The sequence below is a fragment of the Pan paniscus genome, chromosome 10, assembly GCF_029289425.2.
Source record: "Pan paniscus chromosome 10, NHGRI_mPanPan1-v2.0_pri, whole genome shotgun sequence".
Taxonomy (NCBI): Eukaryota; Metazoa; Chordata; class Mammalia; order Primates; family Hominidae; genus Pan; species Pan paniscus.
The window spans coordinates 31699018-31714307 of record NC_073259.2 but is presented as its reverse complement, the minus strand read 5'-3'; the positions used below and the strand labels follow the sequence as shown (position 1 = coordinate 31714307).

Sequence of the window (15290 nt, the reverse complement as noted above, 5' to 3'; positions counted from 1 at the left end):
GTAGGTGGGACTACAGGTGCGTGCCACCATGCCCAGCTAATTTTTATCTTTTATTTTTAGAGGCAAGACTTTGCCTCTAAAGTTGCTCAGGCTGGTCTCAAACTCCTGGGCTCAAGCGATCTTCTCACCTCAGCATCTTGAATAGTCGGGATTACAGGCATGTGACACCTCACCTGTATGTAACATTTTTACTTGACCAATCTCCTTACCCTTCTTTCCAGATCTGTGGTAGGCTTGAACACTAACAGCTTCTCAACCATGACAGCTCTGAGTACCAGCAGACTAGCAGCCAACAGTGAGGCAGAATAGATTTGCAGCCCTAGCAGACCTGTTTACAAGAAATGCTTTTTTTTTTTTTTTTTTTTTTTTTGGAGACAGGGTCTCACTCTGCTGCCCAGGCTGGAGCACAGTGGTGTGATCATGGCTCACTGCAGCCTCAGACTCTTGGGTTCAGTGATCTTCCTACTTCACCCTTTCAAGCAGCCAGGACTACAGGTGCACACCCGGTTTATTTGTAAACTTTTTTTTTTTGAGACAGAGTCTCGTTCTATCACACAGGCTGAAGTGCAGGCATGATCTCTGCTCACTGCAACCTCCATCTCCCCGGCTCAAGCGATCCTTCCGCCTCAGCCTCCCAAGTAGCTGGGACTACAGGTACATGACACCACATCTGGCTAATTTTTGTATTTTTTTGTGGAGATGGGGATTTGATATGTTGTCCAGGCTGGTCTCAAACTTCTGAGCTCAAGTGATCCACCCATCTTGGCCTCCCAAAGTGCTGGGATTACAGGCATGAGCCACCACACTGGCTAAGTTTTTTGTAGACATGGGGTTTCACTATGTTGTCCAGGTTGGTCTTGAACTCCTGGCCTCAAGTGATCCTCCCACCTTGACCTCCCAAAGTGCTGGGATTACAGGCATGAGCCATATACCTGGCCTACAAGAAATACTAAGGGGAGTCCTTCAGGCTAAAATGAAGGGACACTAGGGAATAACTTGAATCCACATGAAGAAATAAAGGATGCTGGTAAAGGTAAATACACAGAAACCATAAAAGGCAGTAGAAATGTATTTTGTTTCTAATTCTTTTCTTCTCCCATATAATTTAAAAGACAACTACATAAAACAATAATTACTAAACTGTTGACAGGCTTATACTGTAGAGAGATGTAATTTGTATGACAAATAGCACAGAAGAGAAGGAAGGAAATGGAAGTATATATTGCAGCTAAGTTTTTGTTTACTATTGAAATTAAGTTTGTATTAATCCAAACTATATTGTTTTAAGATGTTATTGTAATCTTCAGGACAACCATTAAGAAAATAACTCTGTTAGGAGAGCAGTGGGGTCCTCAGTATGGTTCCTTTAGGCAGCTCTGCTGACCCCACCCTTTCCTGAACTGTCCTTCTGTCCCAGAGGAGTCACGCTGACCCCACCCACCTTGCTGCTGGGCTTTGGACCCCAGTCTTGAAAAGGCCTGGCCGTGCTGGCTCTGCCCCTCAAAGGGGCTGTGAGCAAGGTAGGAGGGAGCTGGTCTCCTTTCTTGGGGCCCCACCCAGGACCCGAGCACCACCTACCCCTCTGAGGGCCCCAGGCCTTAAGTCCCTGGGCGGGGGGGCTATGGGTTTGTGACTCCAGCAGAGCAGAGGAACAGGGCACTGGAAGTGAGCTCAGCATGTGATTCAGTGATGGACTAGGTTTGGAAGGGCCAGTATACTTGTCATTGTTGTCGTTGGTTTGTTGTTGTACATTCCAGGATATCAGTATTTTAACAGGTTCTAAGTGCCTTTCTATTGTAACTTACGTTTTCCCTCCTCTTGGCTCCATTGCTGTTAGCATAGAGTTTAAAAAAAAAGAAATAAGCTAATGACTATAACAATATATTCCTCCATGGGAGAGGAAGTTTATAAAGAAACAGTAAAAGTGAGTTGCAAAAAATAAAAATAAAAAATAAAGAAACAACAGGAAATTAAAATGGTATACCAGAAATTATTTCTCACAAAATAAGGCAGTAATGGAAAAATAAAGGAGTAAAAAGACAGACACATAGAAAACAAATAGCAAAATGGCAGATGTAATTCCTATTTAATCATTAATCAGGTTAAGTTTCTATGGACTGAGAATTTCAATCAAAAGGTAGAGATTGGCATAATGAATTAAAAAAAAAGACCCAACTATATTTCTCTATAAAATACACTTTAGATTCAAAAATGCAAACAGGCTGAATGTGAAAGGATGGGAAAAGATGTACTATGCAAAAAGTAACCAAATAAGGGCAGGAGTGGCTGTACAAATATGTAACAAAATAGACTTTAAGACAAAAATTGCTGGCAGAGACAAGGGATACTTTACAATTAAAAAAGGCCAATCCATCAGGAAAACAATTATAAACACAGATGCACCTAACAACAGAGCCCCCACCCTAAAATACATGAAGCAAGGACAGACAGAATGGAAGAAACAGCCAACTCAACAGTAATAGTTGGAGACTTTCATACCCTACTTTCAATAATTGATAGAAAAATTAGGTAGAAGATCAATAAGAAAATAGAAGACTTGGACAGTATGATGAACTAACTAGGTCTAACAGACATCTACAGAACAGCCAACAACAGCAGAATACACAATTCTTCTCATGTGCACATGGCACCTCCTCCAGGATAGATCGTATATTAAGCCACAAAACAAACCAATATGTTAAAAGGATTGAAATCATACAAAGTATGTTCTCGGATCACAATAGAATGAAATTATTTCCTCATCTGCAAAAAATGATAACATCTACCTGAGCAGGCGATACAAGAATTAAAACTAAGTAGCCAGCATGGGGCATAATAAACTTTTTTATTATGAGATACTTTGTTAATTGTAAGAACAGATTGCATGTGTGCTTTCCTTTGCCTCATGACTAGAGTGTGGCAAATGATGGGTTAACTTCCTCCTTTTAAATTAGAAAAAAAATTAACCATTTTCAATTTGTGGCAGATTATAAAATTGATAGTGTTATAGTTTTGAGAAAATACAGTATCACAACCCTGATGCATCTTACCACCAATATGACTAAAAGCTGAATGTAGGACTACCTTAGAATACAAACTGGCAAATTTATAAATTGCCCTGTGTTTATAAAACAAGATAAATGATTATGGATCTACCTGAATTTTCCTTAGCAATAGGCCATGAGTGTTCATTCATATGTTTGACTCTCTTCATTTCACACCAGAGAGGCAAGATCAGGCCACATTCTTTTTTTTTTTTTTTTTTTTTTGAGACGGAGTCTCGCTCTTCCGCCCAGGCTGGAGTGCAGTGGCGCTAACTCGGCTCACTGCGAGCTCCGCCTCCCGGGTTCACGCCATTCTCCTGCCTCAGCCTCCGAGTAGCTGGGACTACAGGCGCCCGCCACCACGCCCGGCTAATTTTTTCTATTTTTAGTAGAGACGGGGTTTCACCGTGTTAGCCAGGATGGTCTGGATCTCCTGATCTCGTGATCCGCCCGCCTCGGCCTCCCAAAGTGCTGGGATTACAGGCGTGAGCCACCGCACCCGGCCAGGCCACATTCTTACGAGTTAATTCTTCTAGTCAAGGAATAAAGCTTGACCTTGTACTGTCTTAAAACAGATCTTAGTTCAGATTATCTATGGCTGCTTTTGTGCAACAATAGCTGGTTTGAGTAGCTGTGACAGAGTCCAAATGGCTCATAAAGCCTAAAATATTTACAATTGGGATCTTTACAGAAAAAGTTTGCAGAACCATAACCTAAGAACTAAATAAATAATCCTTGGGTGGCGCTGGCAGATGATATTCCAGGAAAGACACTGAAAAAAACATGCAGTCATCCTTTTATTTCCAAGTTTGCATAACTTTCTTCAATATGGCCAATCTTGTTTCATCTGTAAACCCATCCCCTCCCTTCCCTTTATTACTTTGAAGCAAATCCAAGACATACATTGGTAATATTTTATCTACAAAAATCTGAGTCTATTTGCATTGTATTTTAAGGCATATAATACTTATGATAGCATTTATCTTTTTTGCAAATATGAGAACAACCACACTGTTAATTTTCCTTCAAATTCTACGGTGCAATTGGTAGATTGGCCAAATGTTCTCTGACTTGTATTTAAAAATGATAAGAATGAGCTGGGTGCGGTGGCTTACACCTACAATCCCAGCACTTTGGGAGGCTGAGGTGGAAGCCCAGGAGTTTGAGGCCAGCCTGGGCAACATAGCGTGACCCTGTCTCTACAGGCATGGTGGCACATGTGTGTAGTCCCAGCTACTTAGGAAGCTGAGGCAGGAGGATCACTTGAGTCTAGGGATTTGTGGTTGCAGTGAGCCATGTTCGCACCACTGTACTCTAGCCTGGGCAAAAGATCAAGACCCTGTCTCAAGAAAAAAAAAAAAAAAAATCCCAAAATGAGAAGTTTAATTTTTTCACCTAAGACAGTAATAGTGGAAACTTCACAGTTCTCCAGAAATTTCTCCCAACTTTTTTTTTCACTGACCAAACTCAGTAGGGAGGTAAATATCTAATTCAGAACTGCTGAGACCACTATTTTCAGGTTTTACAGTTATTTAGTTTAAATCAAAGATGTTTGGTTACTAAGCCTACACTTCCTGTAGTGTTTAAAGGGTGTGAGTTGACTCAGCTTGGGACATTTTGCTGCTGTAACTTCACATTTCTCTCACTTTCATGTCAACCATTCCTATACCCCCATCCACAGTTCTGAATGAGCTCACCTACTTTTACTTTATAGTGATTAAATTTGCAAATACCAAATTTTTAAAAGAGGATTAAAAAAAAAGCTCAGATTTGTATGGCCCTTTCAGGGAAGGGCTGTCCTTTAGGTCTGCATTCAGACCTTCCAAAGCCCTGTCCGTGGCCCCACTTGCACCAACAAACTGATCCGACCCAGTCCCCGGAAGACAACCAAGGTGCACACTGCCCCCACCTTGTGCTCAGTCATACTTGGAATGTGTCGCAGTCAGCCTAATTGAAATCAGTAAAGCAAAAAGGGTTAGCTAGCTGGAGGATCTTGTCAGAAGTGAAAGACAAGAGACTGAAAATGTAGGGAATATACTGAGTGAGCAGCAGTGTTTTCAGGGTTCTAATGATAGAGAACACAATTAAAAAGGCAGAGTAATTGCTAGGAAATGTAATTCATTCTTCGGCTTGTCATTTAAAGGAAACAACTGGGATGGCAATAAGTGTGAAGTATTTTGTAGATAGGGATTTTTTTTTGAGACAGGATCTCGCTCTCCCAGATTGGAGTGCAATGATGCGATTGTGGCTCATTGAAGGCTTGATCTTTCGGGTTCAAATGATCCTTCCACCTCAGTCTCCTGAGTTGTGGGGACTATAGGTGTGCACCACCACATTTGGCTAAGTTTTGTATTTTTTTTTGTAGGGACTGGGTTTCATCATGTTGCCCAGGCTGGTCTTAAACTCCTGAGCTCACGTGATCTGCCCACTTTAGCCTCACAGAGATTGGGATTACAGGCATGAGCCACCATGTCCAGCTGAGATTTTTAAATGAGAATTTTTAAATATACACACACAATTTGAAAATGGTCTTATTTTCCCTAACACTGTGAAGTTGTTTAGAATCAAAGAGCCACTTGACTGTACCAAAGGTCATAAGTAGTACAACATAGGATGGTCTTATCATAAATTTGTGGTTAAATTAGTGACCGTTGTTTTCCCCTTCTAGGCTCATAGCCTCCAAATGGCCATCACTTCCTTGGCTTAGTAAGGCTCATTACCAGCTGCAAGCAGCAGCAAAAGCATACACGTGAATGCAGGGATTATGAGTTTGTCCCTGCATTACTGCTAAAAAACTGATTCTCCCATTTCAGTCACCCTACCACATTGCATATGGAAGATTATTTCCCACGTCAGAAGTGTATTTTCTCAATGCCATTTTCTCTTTAAAAAATTTACATTTTTAACCATTTTACTCCCAAACCCCGAGAGCCAGGTTCTCTATACCTTATTATTTGTTCATGGATCTGTGGGCCAGGAATTTGAGCAGGGCTAAGTGGGGATGGTTCTCTGCTCTATAATGTTTGTGGCCTCAAGCGGAATGACCCAAATAGCTGAGAGCTGGCTAGGCCTTTCTCTCCTTATGTTATCACCTGGAGGGACTCATTTGGGGCCTCACTCCCAATGTCTGGGCACTGCGGTTCTCTCCCACGTGGCCTCTACTCACTCACTAATCTAGTCTGACATTTACAGGGTGACTGGCTTCCAAGAGTGAAAAAGCAGGTGCTAGGAGACCTCCAGAGATCTCAGCTCAGAAGTCTCAGAATGTCACTTCTGCGTTTTATTAAAGCAAGTCACAAGCCAGACCAGACGCAAGGGGTGGGGAAACAAACTCCACCTCTTGATGGGAAAAGGAACACTTGCATACAGACATAGGAAGCATTGTTGGCAGCCATTTTGGGAGACAACTGCCACACCTTTCAAGAGCTAATCATGACAGAATGTTAGAAGACTCCTCCATCTTCCATGGAGAAGAAATGTCCCAATCTCCTGGTATCTAATCCAAGGATGGATTTTTTCCATTGTTTTCCACTACTGAGTTGGGGAGAAGGAGGCAGCATCAGCATTAGGGTACAAGTGAAGGTGAACAGAGCTGAGGATGTTTCACAATAATAGCATTCTAATATGACTGTCTTCCATTCTGTTCTTCCCAAGCTTCCACTTTTAGCTTGCTTTTGTGAATCAAGACCATGGATCATTCAAAATAGTTTTTTCTTTTTCTTCTTCTTTTTTTTTTTTGAGACAGGGTCTCCCTCTGTCCCCCAGGCTGGAGTGTAGTGGCACAATCACAGCTCACTGCAGCCCCAACCTAGGTGCAAGTGATCCTTCCACTTCAGCCTCCTGAGTAGCTGGGACTATAGGCACAGCTATAGTCACCACCACACCTGGCTAATTTTTATAGAGATGGGGTCTTGGTATGTTGCCCATGCTGGTCTTGAACGCTTGGGCTCAAGCAATCCTCCCCGCTTGGCCTCCCAAAGTGCTGGGATTACAGGCATGAGCCACCATGCCTGGTCATTTAAAATATTTTGTTGGTATTTTATAGATTACTTTTAACTTCCTGGATTTTAGAACTAAGCAGAATTAGCATGCTCTGATGCCTTATCCCACCTGTCACAGTAACTTTTCTCTATAAGATGGTACATTTTACTAACCCTTTGTAAGTACATACTTAAAATGCTTAAGCAATGAAGGGAAGTCTGGATTCTTACTGTCTTCACCAAGATTAGGCTCTAGCCCTCTCACTTAAGAATACCTCTTGGGAGTAATTCTTTTCTCTGAATTATTCATGTGTTTACTAATGGTATCCATGGTAGTTCCTCTAGAGGCATAGTTGAAATGTATTATTAGCCTTTACTGTTATTCCTGTGAAGGCTTATAGTGTTGGCATCCATTCCCTCTGGATTTCGAGTCTGTGTTCACAGTTGATAATCTCACATTGAGCCATGATACTCTTTGTATCATTATCATTACCTGATATAAAGAAACCAGACAGACCATTACCTGATATAAAGAAACTTCACAGTGAATTCATAGAAAAGACAGAAAAAAGTTTTGCTGAATATGTCGTATATACATATATATAATATTTTATTTTAAAATGTCATTGAACATATACATTTCTTTAGCTTTTTCCAGGGGACATTGCACCTAAGTTTCAAAACACACAAAATAGATCCCCTTTACTAAACAGTTTTCATTTTGGGGTTACAAAAAAGTTAATGTTTCACAATCACAAAGCATAAAGGTACATGGTTCTGAAACAATTTCCAGGCAGATTTCTCTCATTCACTGTACTAGGGTAGTTTTGGAAACCCAGACCATGATCCATTCCTTACAAATGATCTCCACCATGGGCCTCCCTGGGTCTCCAGAAAAAAAACAAAGAAAACTGGGGGCAAAACAGGAGTAAAATAATAACCTCAGGACTCAGGAAACAAACACAAAATACTTGTGGGAGATCAGAAAAGTAGAGGACACAGGTTCTCCTTCAAGTACATCACAGTAGAAAACTATAGCACATTTACAGCCTTATTTGGTCACTGTCTACCTGGTTGCTACATGAACAAAACTTCACCTAAGACACAGAAGAAAAATTAAAGCTATTTACACAGATAACACTGTGGATTCGAAAGAGCAGTCCTCTGCAGACCGGCACTCCATCTGACAAAAGCCACAGTGCTCACAGAAGAGGCAAGTCAGGCTGCTCGCGTAGCGTCCTTTGAAAAATCCCAGTGTACAAACATGTGCCACATCACCACACAAAACCAAAGTCTGCTCAGAGAGGTGGGCTATGGTGTGCAGGCTGCAACCTTTCTCTGCAATTGTTAAGTCTTCAAAAATCTGAGTTCCTCACATAAAATTCTGTGCTGTGGCCAGAGCTTGTTTTACCATTTTCTTAGATTGGATCACTTTTAGGATCAGCTTGGTTGTTCTTTGCATAGACAATGACTCTCACAGCTTTCTCCAAGTGTCCCAGAAGCACTAACTTACTGAAAATAGAATCTCATCAAAGCTTAACATATTCACTCTGAAAACAGCGGAGCTGCTGGGTCGCTTAAGGAAAGCTGAGAACCTCAAACCTGTGGAAGGAAAACCAGTGACCACTTGTGGCCTTATAAAGTTGATTGGCAGGTGAGGAAGGGGATCTCAAGAGGAGAATCAGAATTTCAAAGACATGGGAGATTTGTCCCTAATGTTTTCATACTAGTGCCCTTGTTAAATGGAAAACCCTGCCTGAATGGGGAAGATCTGAGGCTAAATCTGGATCCTGGGACTCTCATTCTTGCCCACCACCATCTCCCTGTGGCTGTCATTCTTCCCTGGAAGTGAATGAATACTGAGAACACAGTAAGAGGAGGGTGGTCACAGCTGACTTCACAAAGCCTCATGGAGGTTAAGTTGTTCAAGAATTTAAAAAGTAAACACCCCAAATCCTCCAAAATGGAATACTGTGGAAAATAACTGAAATTTCCACTGCTTAAGGCTTCATCCTATTAAGACAGCTGAGTACTTGGCCTGGCCCGATTTTCACCTTTCCTTTTACACCTCAAGAACAGCAGATAGGTATGCATAACCACAGCAGAACACACCCTCCACCTCTCTGACTGCTGACACTGGCTACAGGAATAAGGCTTTGGTTATCATCTAGCAAAATGCCACAGAGCATGGATGGACTGAGTTTGTTCTAAGGAAAGGAGTTTCACCAGATAGTCTGAAGAGGCCCAGCCCAGCAAAGAGATTTAGAGCAGGAAAGCCTTTCATTAAAGTAGCCACACACCCCTCAAGACAACCATAAAGACTTGACTAGGAAATCAAAAGGTTTTTATTAAACAAGACTTCCTCTGAGGCTATTCGAGCAAGCAGATTTGGCTATAAGTCAGATACGCAAGATTTCAGAACCATGTATAAATACGTTCTGCAGAATTTCGAAGTGTGCGTCCTTTGACTTTTCCAGGGATGCACCAGGGGCCAACCCGTTATGTAGACACGGTTACTGTTTTAGGACTGGGTGACATGGGGCCTGGGTAAAAAAATAAGGCCAAAACTGAGTAAGCTCAATTTATAGAGCAATATCAGTGCTGGACAGATCTGCCATGCTTCGTTTACATCATGTTTCCTACTTTTGATTTCTTCATCTTATTTATAGTCTTCCTCCCATCCCCTAAACACAAACTTGACTTTATCTTCTAACTAAGATCTTTCCACTCAAGGGGGCGTAGGAAAACAATTCCTGGATGCCTTTCTAACTAAAACCAGCAGGACTAAGTGCTCAAGATTTTATAATATTTCGATTTAGAGGTTTCTAGAGTTATTCCTGAGATGTGCCATAGCAGTAAATGAATTGGTGAATTGAGTAGAAGGTAGTTGTGACATCTACACCCAAATTCTTACTCTGGTGGCTTGAATAAAACTGGAGAAGCTCAAGGTAGGGCCCAGATAGAGGCCCAGGAAAGCAAATAAATGAAAGACGGTGGGGACACAGGAAGGATCCCAAAGACGGCAGCTCAGGGTCCTCCACGGAAGACTTGCTTAGGTTTCCTACTTACACATGACTCTGAGCGCCAGGGCAGAACAGGGAGTGGACCACACTGCTGTCACATGCCCGAAGGTTTTCCTACAGCATCAGACTCTGCCACGAAGCAAAGCATTTTCCACAAACTTCTCTCCATAGAGATATCTGGGGTAGCTAAGATCTACTGCAGGAGGAAGAAACGTGCTGTCAGATGAAGACAACTCCTGACAAGGCCGAAGTCCCATTCTTCCCAGGCCAACACTTCCACAAACACCTGGTGGCGTGAATTCCCACAGTATTTCACCTGCCAGACAGGGCACTGTCTCCACACCCTGGAATGAGTTCTTTCCTAAGCAGGAGGGGCTCCAGGCCTTTTGGAATACAATACCGACAACTCCAGAAATGCAGGTGATTTACTGCCCTGGAGGAGAGGTTCCTATCCTCTCCTCTGGGAAGAAATTCAAACAAACAAATATGAGAACTAGAATTAGCTCTCTAGCATTCTGGGGGGTCATGTCAGTGACCTTTTTTCCTTTTTGGGTCAGAAGAGTGTTTTAATTACTCAAAGTTGTCAAAATGGTGGCAATACCTCATTAGCTCAGCAGGAAGAAGACTAGGTAATTTTGTGGCCGTACAAGTCTGCCTAAGAGACAGAAGTTGAGTTTTATAATCTACTTGGCCATTCCTCCCAGCAGAGAAGCAGCAGGTAGATATGGCATGCACTGTGCCTGCTGCTGCTGCTCTTGTGGCGAACACTCAGATGTGGAACCATAGAGGGACCTTGAGGAGCTGGGACATGATTCTTTAAAGAGACAGGGAGCACAGCATGAGAATGGCCAGTCAACCCATTTCAAATTCTTTTATTAAAGTGCCCCCCGAGGGGCCTTGCACAAAGATGATGGGGAGAGCAGAACTGCTGCTCCTTGACAGAACTCTGATCCTTACACTTTGTTTGGAGTGGGCTTGGGGACAGTCACAAGCCATGAAACATGAATCCAAAATGGTCCCCAGATGAGCCATGGTGAACCAACAGATGCAAGCAACTTCTTAAACTGCTCTATTAAACACTGCTTTATATGTGTCCCCATGATACAGAAAAGTGGGATGGGGCCAGCCATTCCAGAAATGAAAATCCAGACTCTCACAGAGAACCCTTGAGCCACACAGGAAGACCACTGAAGACAACAGAGGAACTGCTGGTCCACAGAAACACTCATAGTTTCATGAAAACACACTGATTCGGTTAGAAAATGCAACTTGGGAACAAACATTACACAACAAAGACCCTCTGTCATGCAGGGCACTGGCCCGGATGCTGCCTGGGCTGTGTGGGCTGGAGGAGGTGGGGACAACCCAGCCTGGGTGGGACTTGGACACAGAACTTCCTCAGCAGGGTGTTGGAAAGTCCCAGGCCTGTTCTATGGAAGGGGAAAAAAAAACAGATTCAAGGAATGTCAAAAACACACACACACACACACAAAAAAAATCCCTGCCTCACTCCACCACTGCCATAAAAGAATAGAAACAGAGAGGAAAAAAAGAGAAGGGGGGCGGGGGGCAGACGGCAATCCCTGAAATAAACCTCAGGCTTCCTAGAAGGTGGGCACTTACATTTTGAGGCATGACCCCCTACTTTCCAATGCAGCACTTTTTAACCCGTAGATAAGCTGGCAGCTTGACAGGCTGAAGAGTCCTCTGCCATTTACACCTGAAAATGGCTGCCCCAGCTACTCTAGATAAAATAAATATGACATATATACCCCAAATAGTCAATGGCCACCTCGGAGGCCTATGAAAGGAACTGAAATACAACAACACTTGGTAGCAGCCTTTGTGTTTTGCTCTTGTTGAGTTGACCTGTTACTAAAGAAGAAATGGAAACCAAAGGGTCATCTTGAAGCATAGTCTTTTGGCCGTGAACTCCCCGCTTGGGCTGGGAAGAGACTGCATCACTTGGAACTCAGCTGGGGCACTTCCCAGTTCCGTCCTGCCAAGAGGCATCCCAGCTTTCTTCCCCTCTGTCCTCCCAATCCCCTGGGCCATTTTCATGACAGCTTGTTTCCATGTATTAAAGGAATGACATATACAGAAATGTCGTCTCCTGAGCCCAGTCGGTCATTAGATATCCGCCATCCTCTGTCCTTCAGCACACCCCGGGCACGCATCACCAGGTCCTGAGCTGCCAGTGTGTACCTACGCAGGAGAAGCAGGAACGAGACAGTCAGTAGAGCATCAGACAGAAGCCAGGGTCAAGTGAGGCTGGGAAGGGGGAGGCATCACTACAGTTGTATAAATAAGTTTCAAATACACTTACAATACGAAAAAGACAAGGTCATCTTTTCCCAAAATGTAGGACACCTAATGTGAGATTATTGTTTACATGGTAGTGGGATAAGGCACTAAATACATTAGATAATGTCTTACATTATTCACCTGCTCAGTCCTCTTTTGATGTTTTTGATTACATTGAGGGGAGTCTCAGTTTGCTGCTAGTATAGCTCAAAGAGCTGCTCAAGCTCAGAGCTTTCCATGACAAATGGTATCTAGCTTAAAAAGTACATGGGAAAAATCAGAACTTTTGTTTTCAATATATTTAGTTTTAGAGTTATATTGCTTTTGTGACAAAGAATAGTCATTTTCTATTTATGGTAAAAATCATTTAAAATAAATTTTTTTAAAAAGTGAGTTAAGGAAAAATGTTAAAAATAATACAACCTGGCATAAGCATATAGCAAGAATGTGACGTTTTTTGTTTTTTTTTAAATTTATTTAATTTTTTTTTTTGTAAATGACTGATAAGCCTTGGTGTGAGTGAGCTGCTTGTCAGCGTCACCCTCTCCTCTTGACCAATGTAAGTTCAGCAAGGGATCCCTTAAGAATTTGAAAATAAGATTGCTGAGATTTAAACTGTAAGCTTAAGGAGAAAGAATGACACTGTAAGCTGATGGAAAGTATTAACATCTAGGAGAAAGACTAACTTGGGAAGTGATTTGGGTGGGTATGGGCCTGGGTTAGCCCTGAGGCATAAAAAATTGAGACAAAACATTGGCAGGTGTCTATCCAAACACTGACCAGAGCAGAGGGAGTCATAGTTGACAGCCTTCAAAGGAACTTAGTTCCACTGGCAGGGTCATATTTGGTGTGGGATGGACTATTTTCTTAGTCTATACCATTAAGCATATGATTCAGCTTTATTCTGATTTCGTGTTCACCAAAGAACCTCCTGATTATGATCTGCCTCCCTGTGTAGGCCTGCCTGCAGGAAAGAATGAGCTAGTCATTTTTACTTTAAGAATATCCATCAGTTATATTTCTCTGCTTAAATGTCAAGTGGCATTTTGGTTTACAGATCAATCTTGTGAGCTTGGTTAAGGTGAGACCAACTCTGATAATGAATCTCTTTTCTGTATCTTGATTAAATCAGTTTCTGAACCTGAAAAGCTAAGAGCCAGACTGGTAAATCATCAAGATAATAAATGTCACCGTATAAGTCCTCTTGGAAGCCAGCCTGTGGGCCTTTTACAAGGGACCACCCTGATACTGCTAGTGACTTTTCTCTACTTGGAATGTTTCAGTAGTCTCGCCTTCAGAGCTGTGAGTTATGGAATTCAGAACCCCAGAAGCCTCTCCATTTCTTTTGCTAAAATTCACAGACTTTCATGTTGAGAACTGCGTCATTGTTACATTATTTAAGAACAAGTGCTCTAACAAATGATCCCAGGATTGTGAAGATTCCAAGTTGTTCAGTCTTTGAGGATCAAGTCTATTTGTACAGCCCAGATAGCAGACAGAAGTGTAACATACACTACAGCAGAAAGGATATTATAGTCAATACAAAATAAATACCTTTCCTTCTAGAAGATGGGGTAGTAGGTGAATAATTTTTTCTATCTGTATTGAGAGAATTATCATCTTTGAGGCAGAAATCTTTAAGTTATTCTTGAGGGAAGATGCAAACAGTTCGTCCTGAGGTTCTCCTCCTCTTGAGATCAGGAAATAAAGGCCTCCAAAGAGATCTTTGGCTGAAGAGCTAAGTAAATATCTGAAAATCGACATATTGCAGCTCATACACTATAGTCAGAAAAGCCTCTCAGCTGCTCACCTCATTCTCACACTGCTATAAAGAACTACCTGAGACTGGGTAATTTATAAGCAAAAGAGGTTTAATTGTCTCACAGTTCCGTATGGCTGGGAAAGCCTTAGGAAACTTAAAATCATGCCGGATGGTGAAGGTGAAGCGAGGCATGTCTTACATGGCAGCAGGAGACAGTGAGTGAAGGGGGGAAATGCCACACTTTTAAACCATCAGATCTCGTAAGAACTCACTCACTCACTATCATAAGAACAGCATGGGGGAACTCTGTCCCCATGATCTAATCGCCTCCCACCAGGTCCCTCTCCTGACATGTAGGGATTACAATTCGACATGAGATTTGGGTGGGGACACAGAGCCAAACCATATCACCCCAGCTTACTCTTAGTTTTATATTAAATTGTATATGAGACATAAACACATGGGGAAAGGCCACCAGCCACACCAGAGTGATGTTTATTATCCTGGTGATTGATCAGTCTGCACCTGAGCTTTTTAGGTTCAGAAACCTGGCTAAGTTTATTTGCCTATCAGGCCTGAACGCACCTTAACCCAGGTATGAGCTGACTAGACATAGAAAATTATGGTATGCTATGAGAAAATACGCCTGACAATAAAAGATACTCAATCCTTTTGTAGTTCATAAGCTTGATGTTTGAGTTTTCACACTTACGTGTGAAATGTGCCTCCCTTAAACCTTGTTACTACGTCAGCACATTACCCATGAGACATGGAAAAAAAGAGATAGACACTCAAAGATGTCAAAAAACAGGTACAGGAACTCGAAACACAACTCTTTATGGCTATTTTAAGCTCCAAACAGGCCTCAACAGGTCCTGCAGTCATGGAGAAATGACTGGCTTTATTAGAGTCATGAAAGATGAACAAGAGACCACCCTGATGCTGCTATTACTAGTGACTTTGCATATTTTTTAAATGGTCAAAATTAGCTTGGTATTTTTAAAAAGCAAGGATTAGGTCACCTAGAAAAGATGGCTACCCAGGAAACTCATTTCCCTGAGGGCTGTAGATAATTAAGGTTTCATTCTTCAATATGGTTATTTCCTATTCCAAGATAACTTCCTTTGAGATTGCTTCTCTCTTCACCATCCACTCTGTTTTCCCTTAGGTGCTTAAC

The 15290-nt window shown here is 42.1% G+C and overlaps 1 protein-coding gene and 1 non-coding gene across 4 annotated transcripts in view; one reads left to right on the top strand and one right to left on the bottom strand.

The window, feature by feature from the left end:
* Window positions 1-7608: 7608 nt before the first annotated feature.
* The window catches only part of PPM1H (protein phosphatase, Mg2+/Mn2+ dependent 1H), a 289690-nt gene continuing 282008 nt past the window's right edge, over window positions 7609-15290 (bottom strand). Inside the window, exon 10 of one of the 3 annotated variants that reach the window (XM_008978449.4) lies at window positions 7609-12252. In XM_008978449.4, the coding sequence (XP_008976697.3) occupies window positions 12105-12252 (148 nt within the window). In that variant the 3' untranslated portion in view covers window positions 7609-12104. Of the gene's footprint in view, window positions 12253-12349; window positions 14102-15290 lie in introns of those variants that run through there. The other 2 variants (XM_034935525.3, XM_034935524.3) reach the window with 2 other exon arrangements.
* LOC112436820 (small nucleolar RNA U13) lies at window positions 14780-14883 on the top strand. Its single transcript, XR_003025507.1, has one exon. It is a non-coding gene; the product is annotated as a small nucleolar RNA U13 (small nucleolar RNA).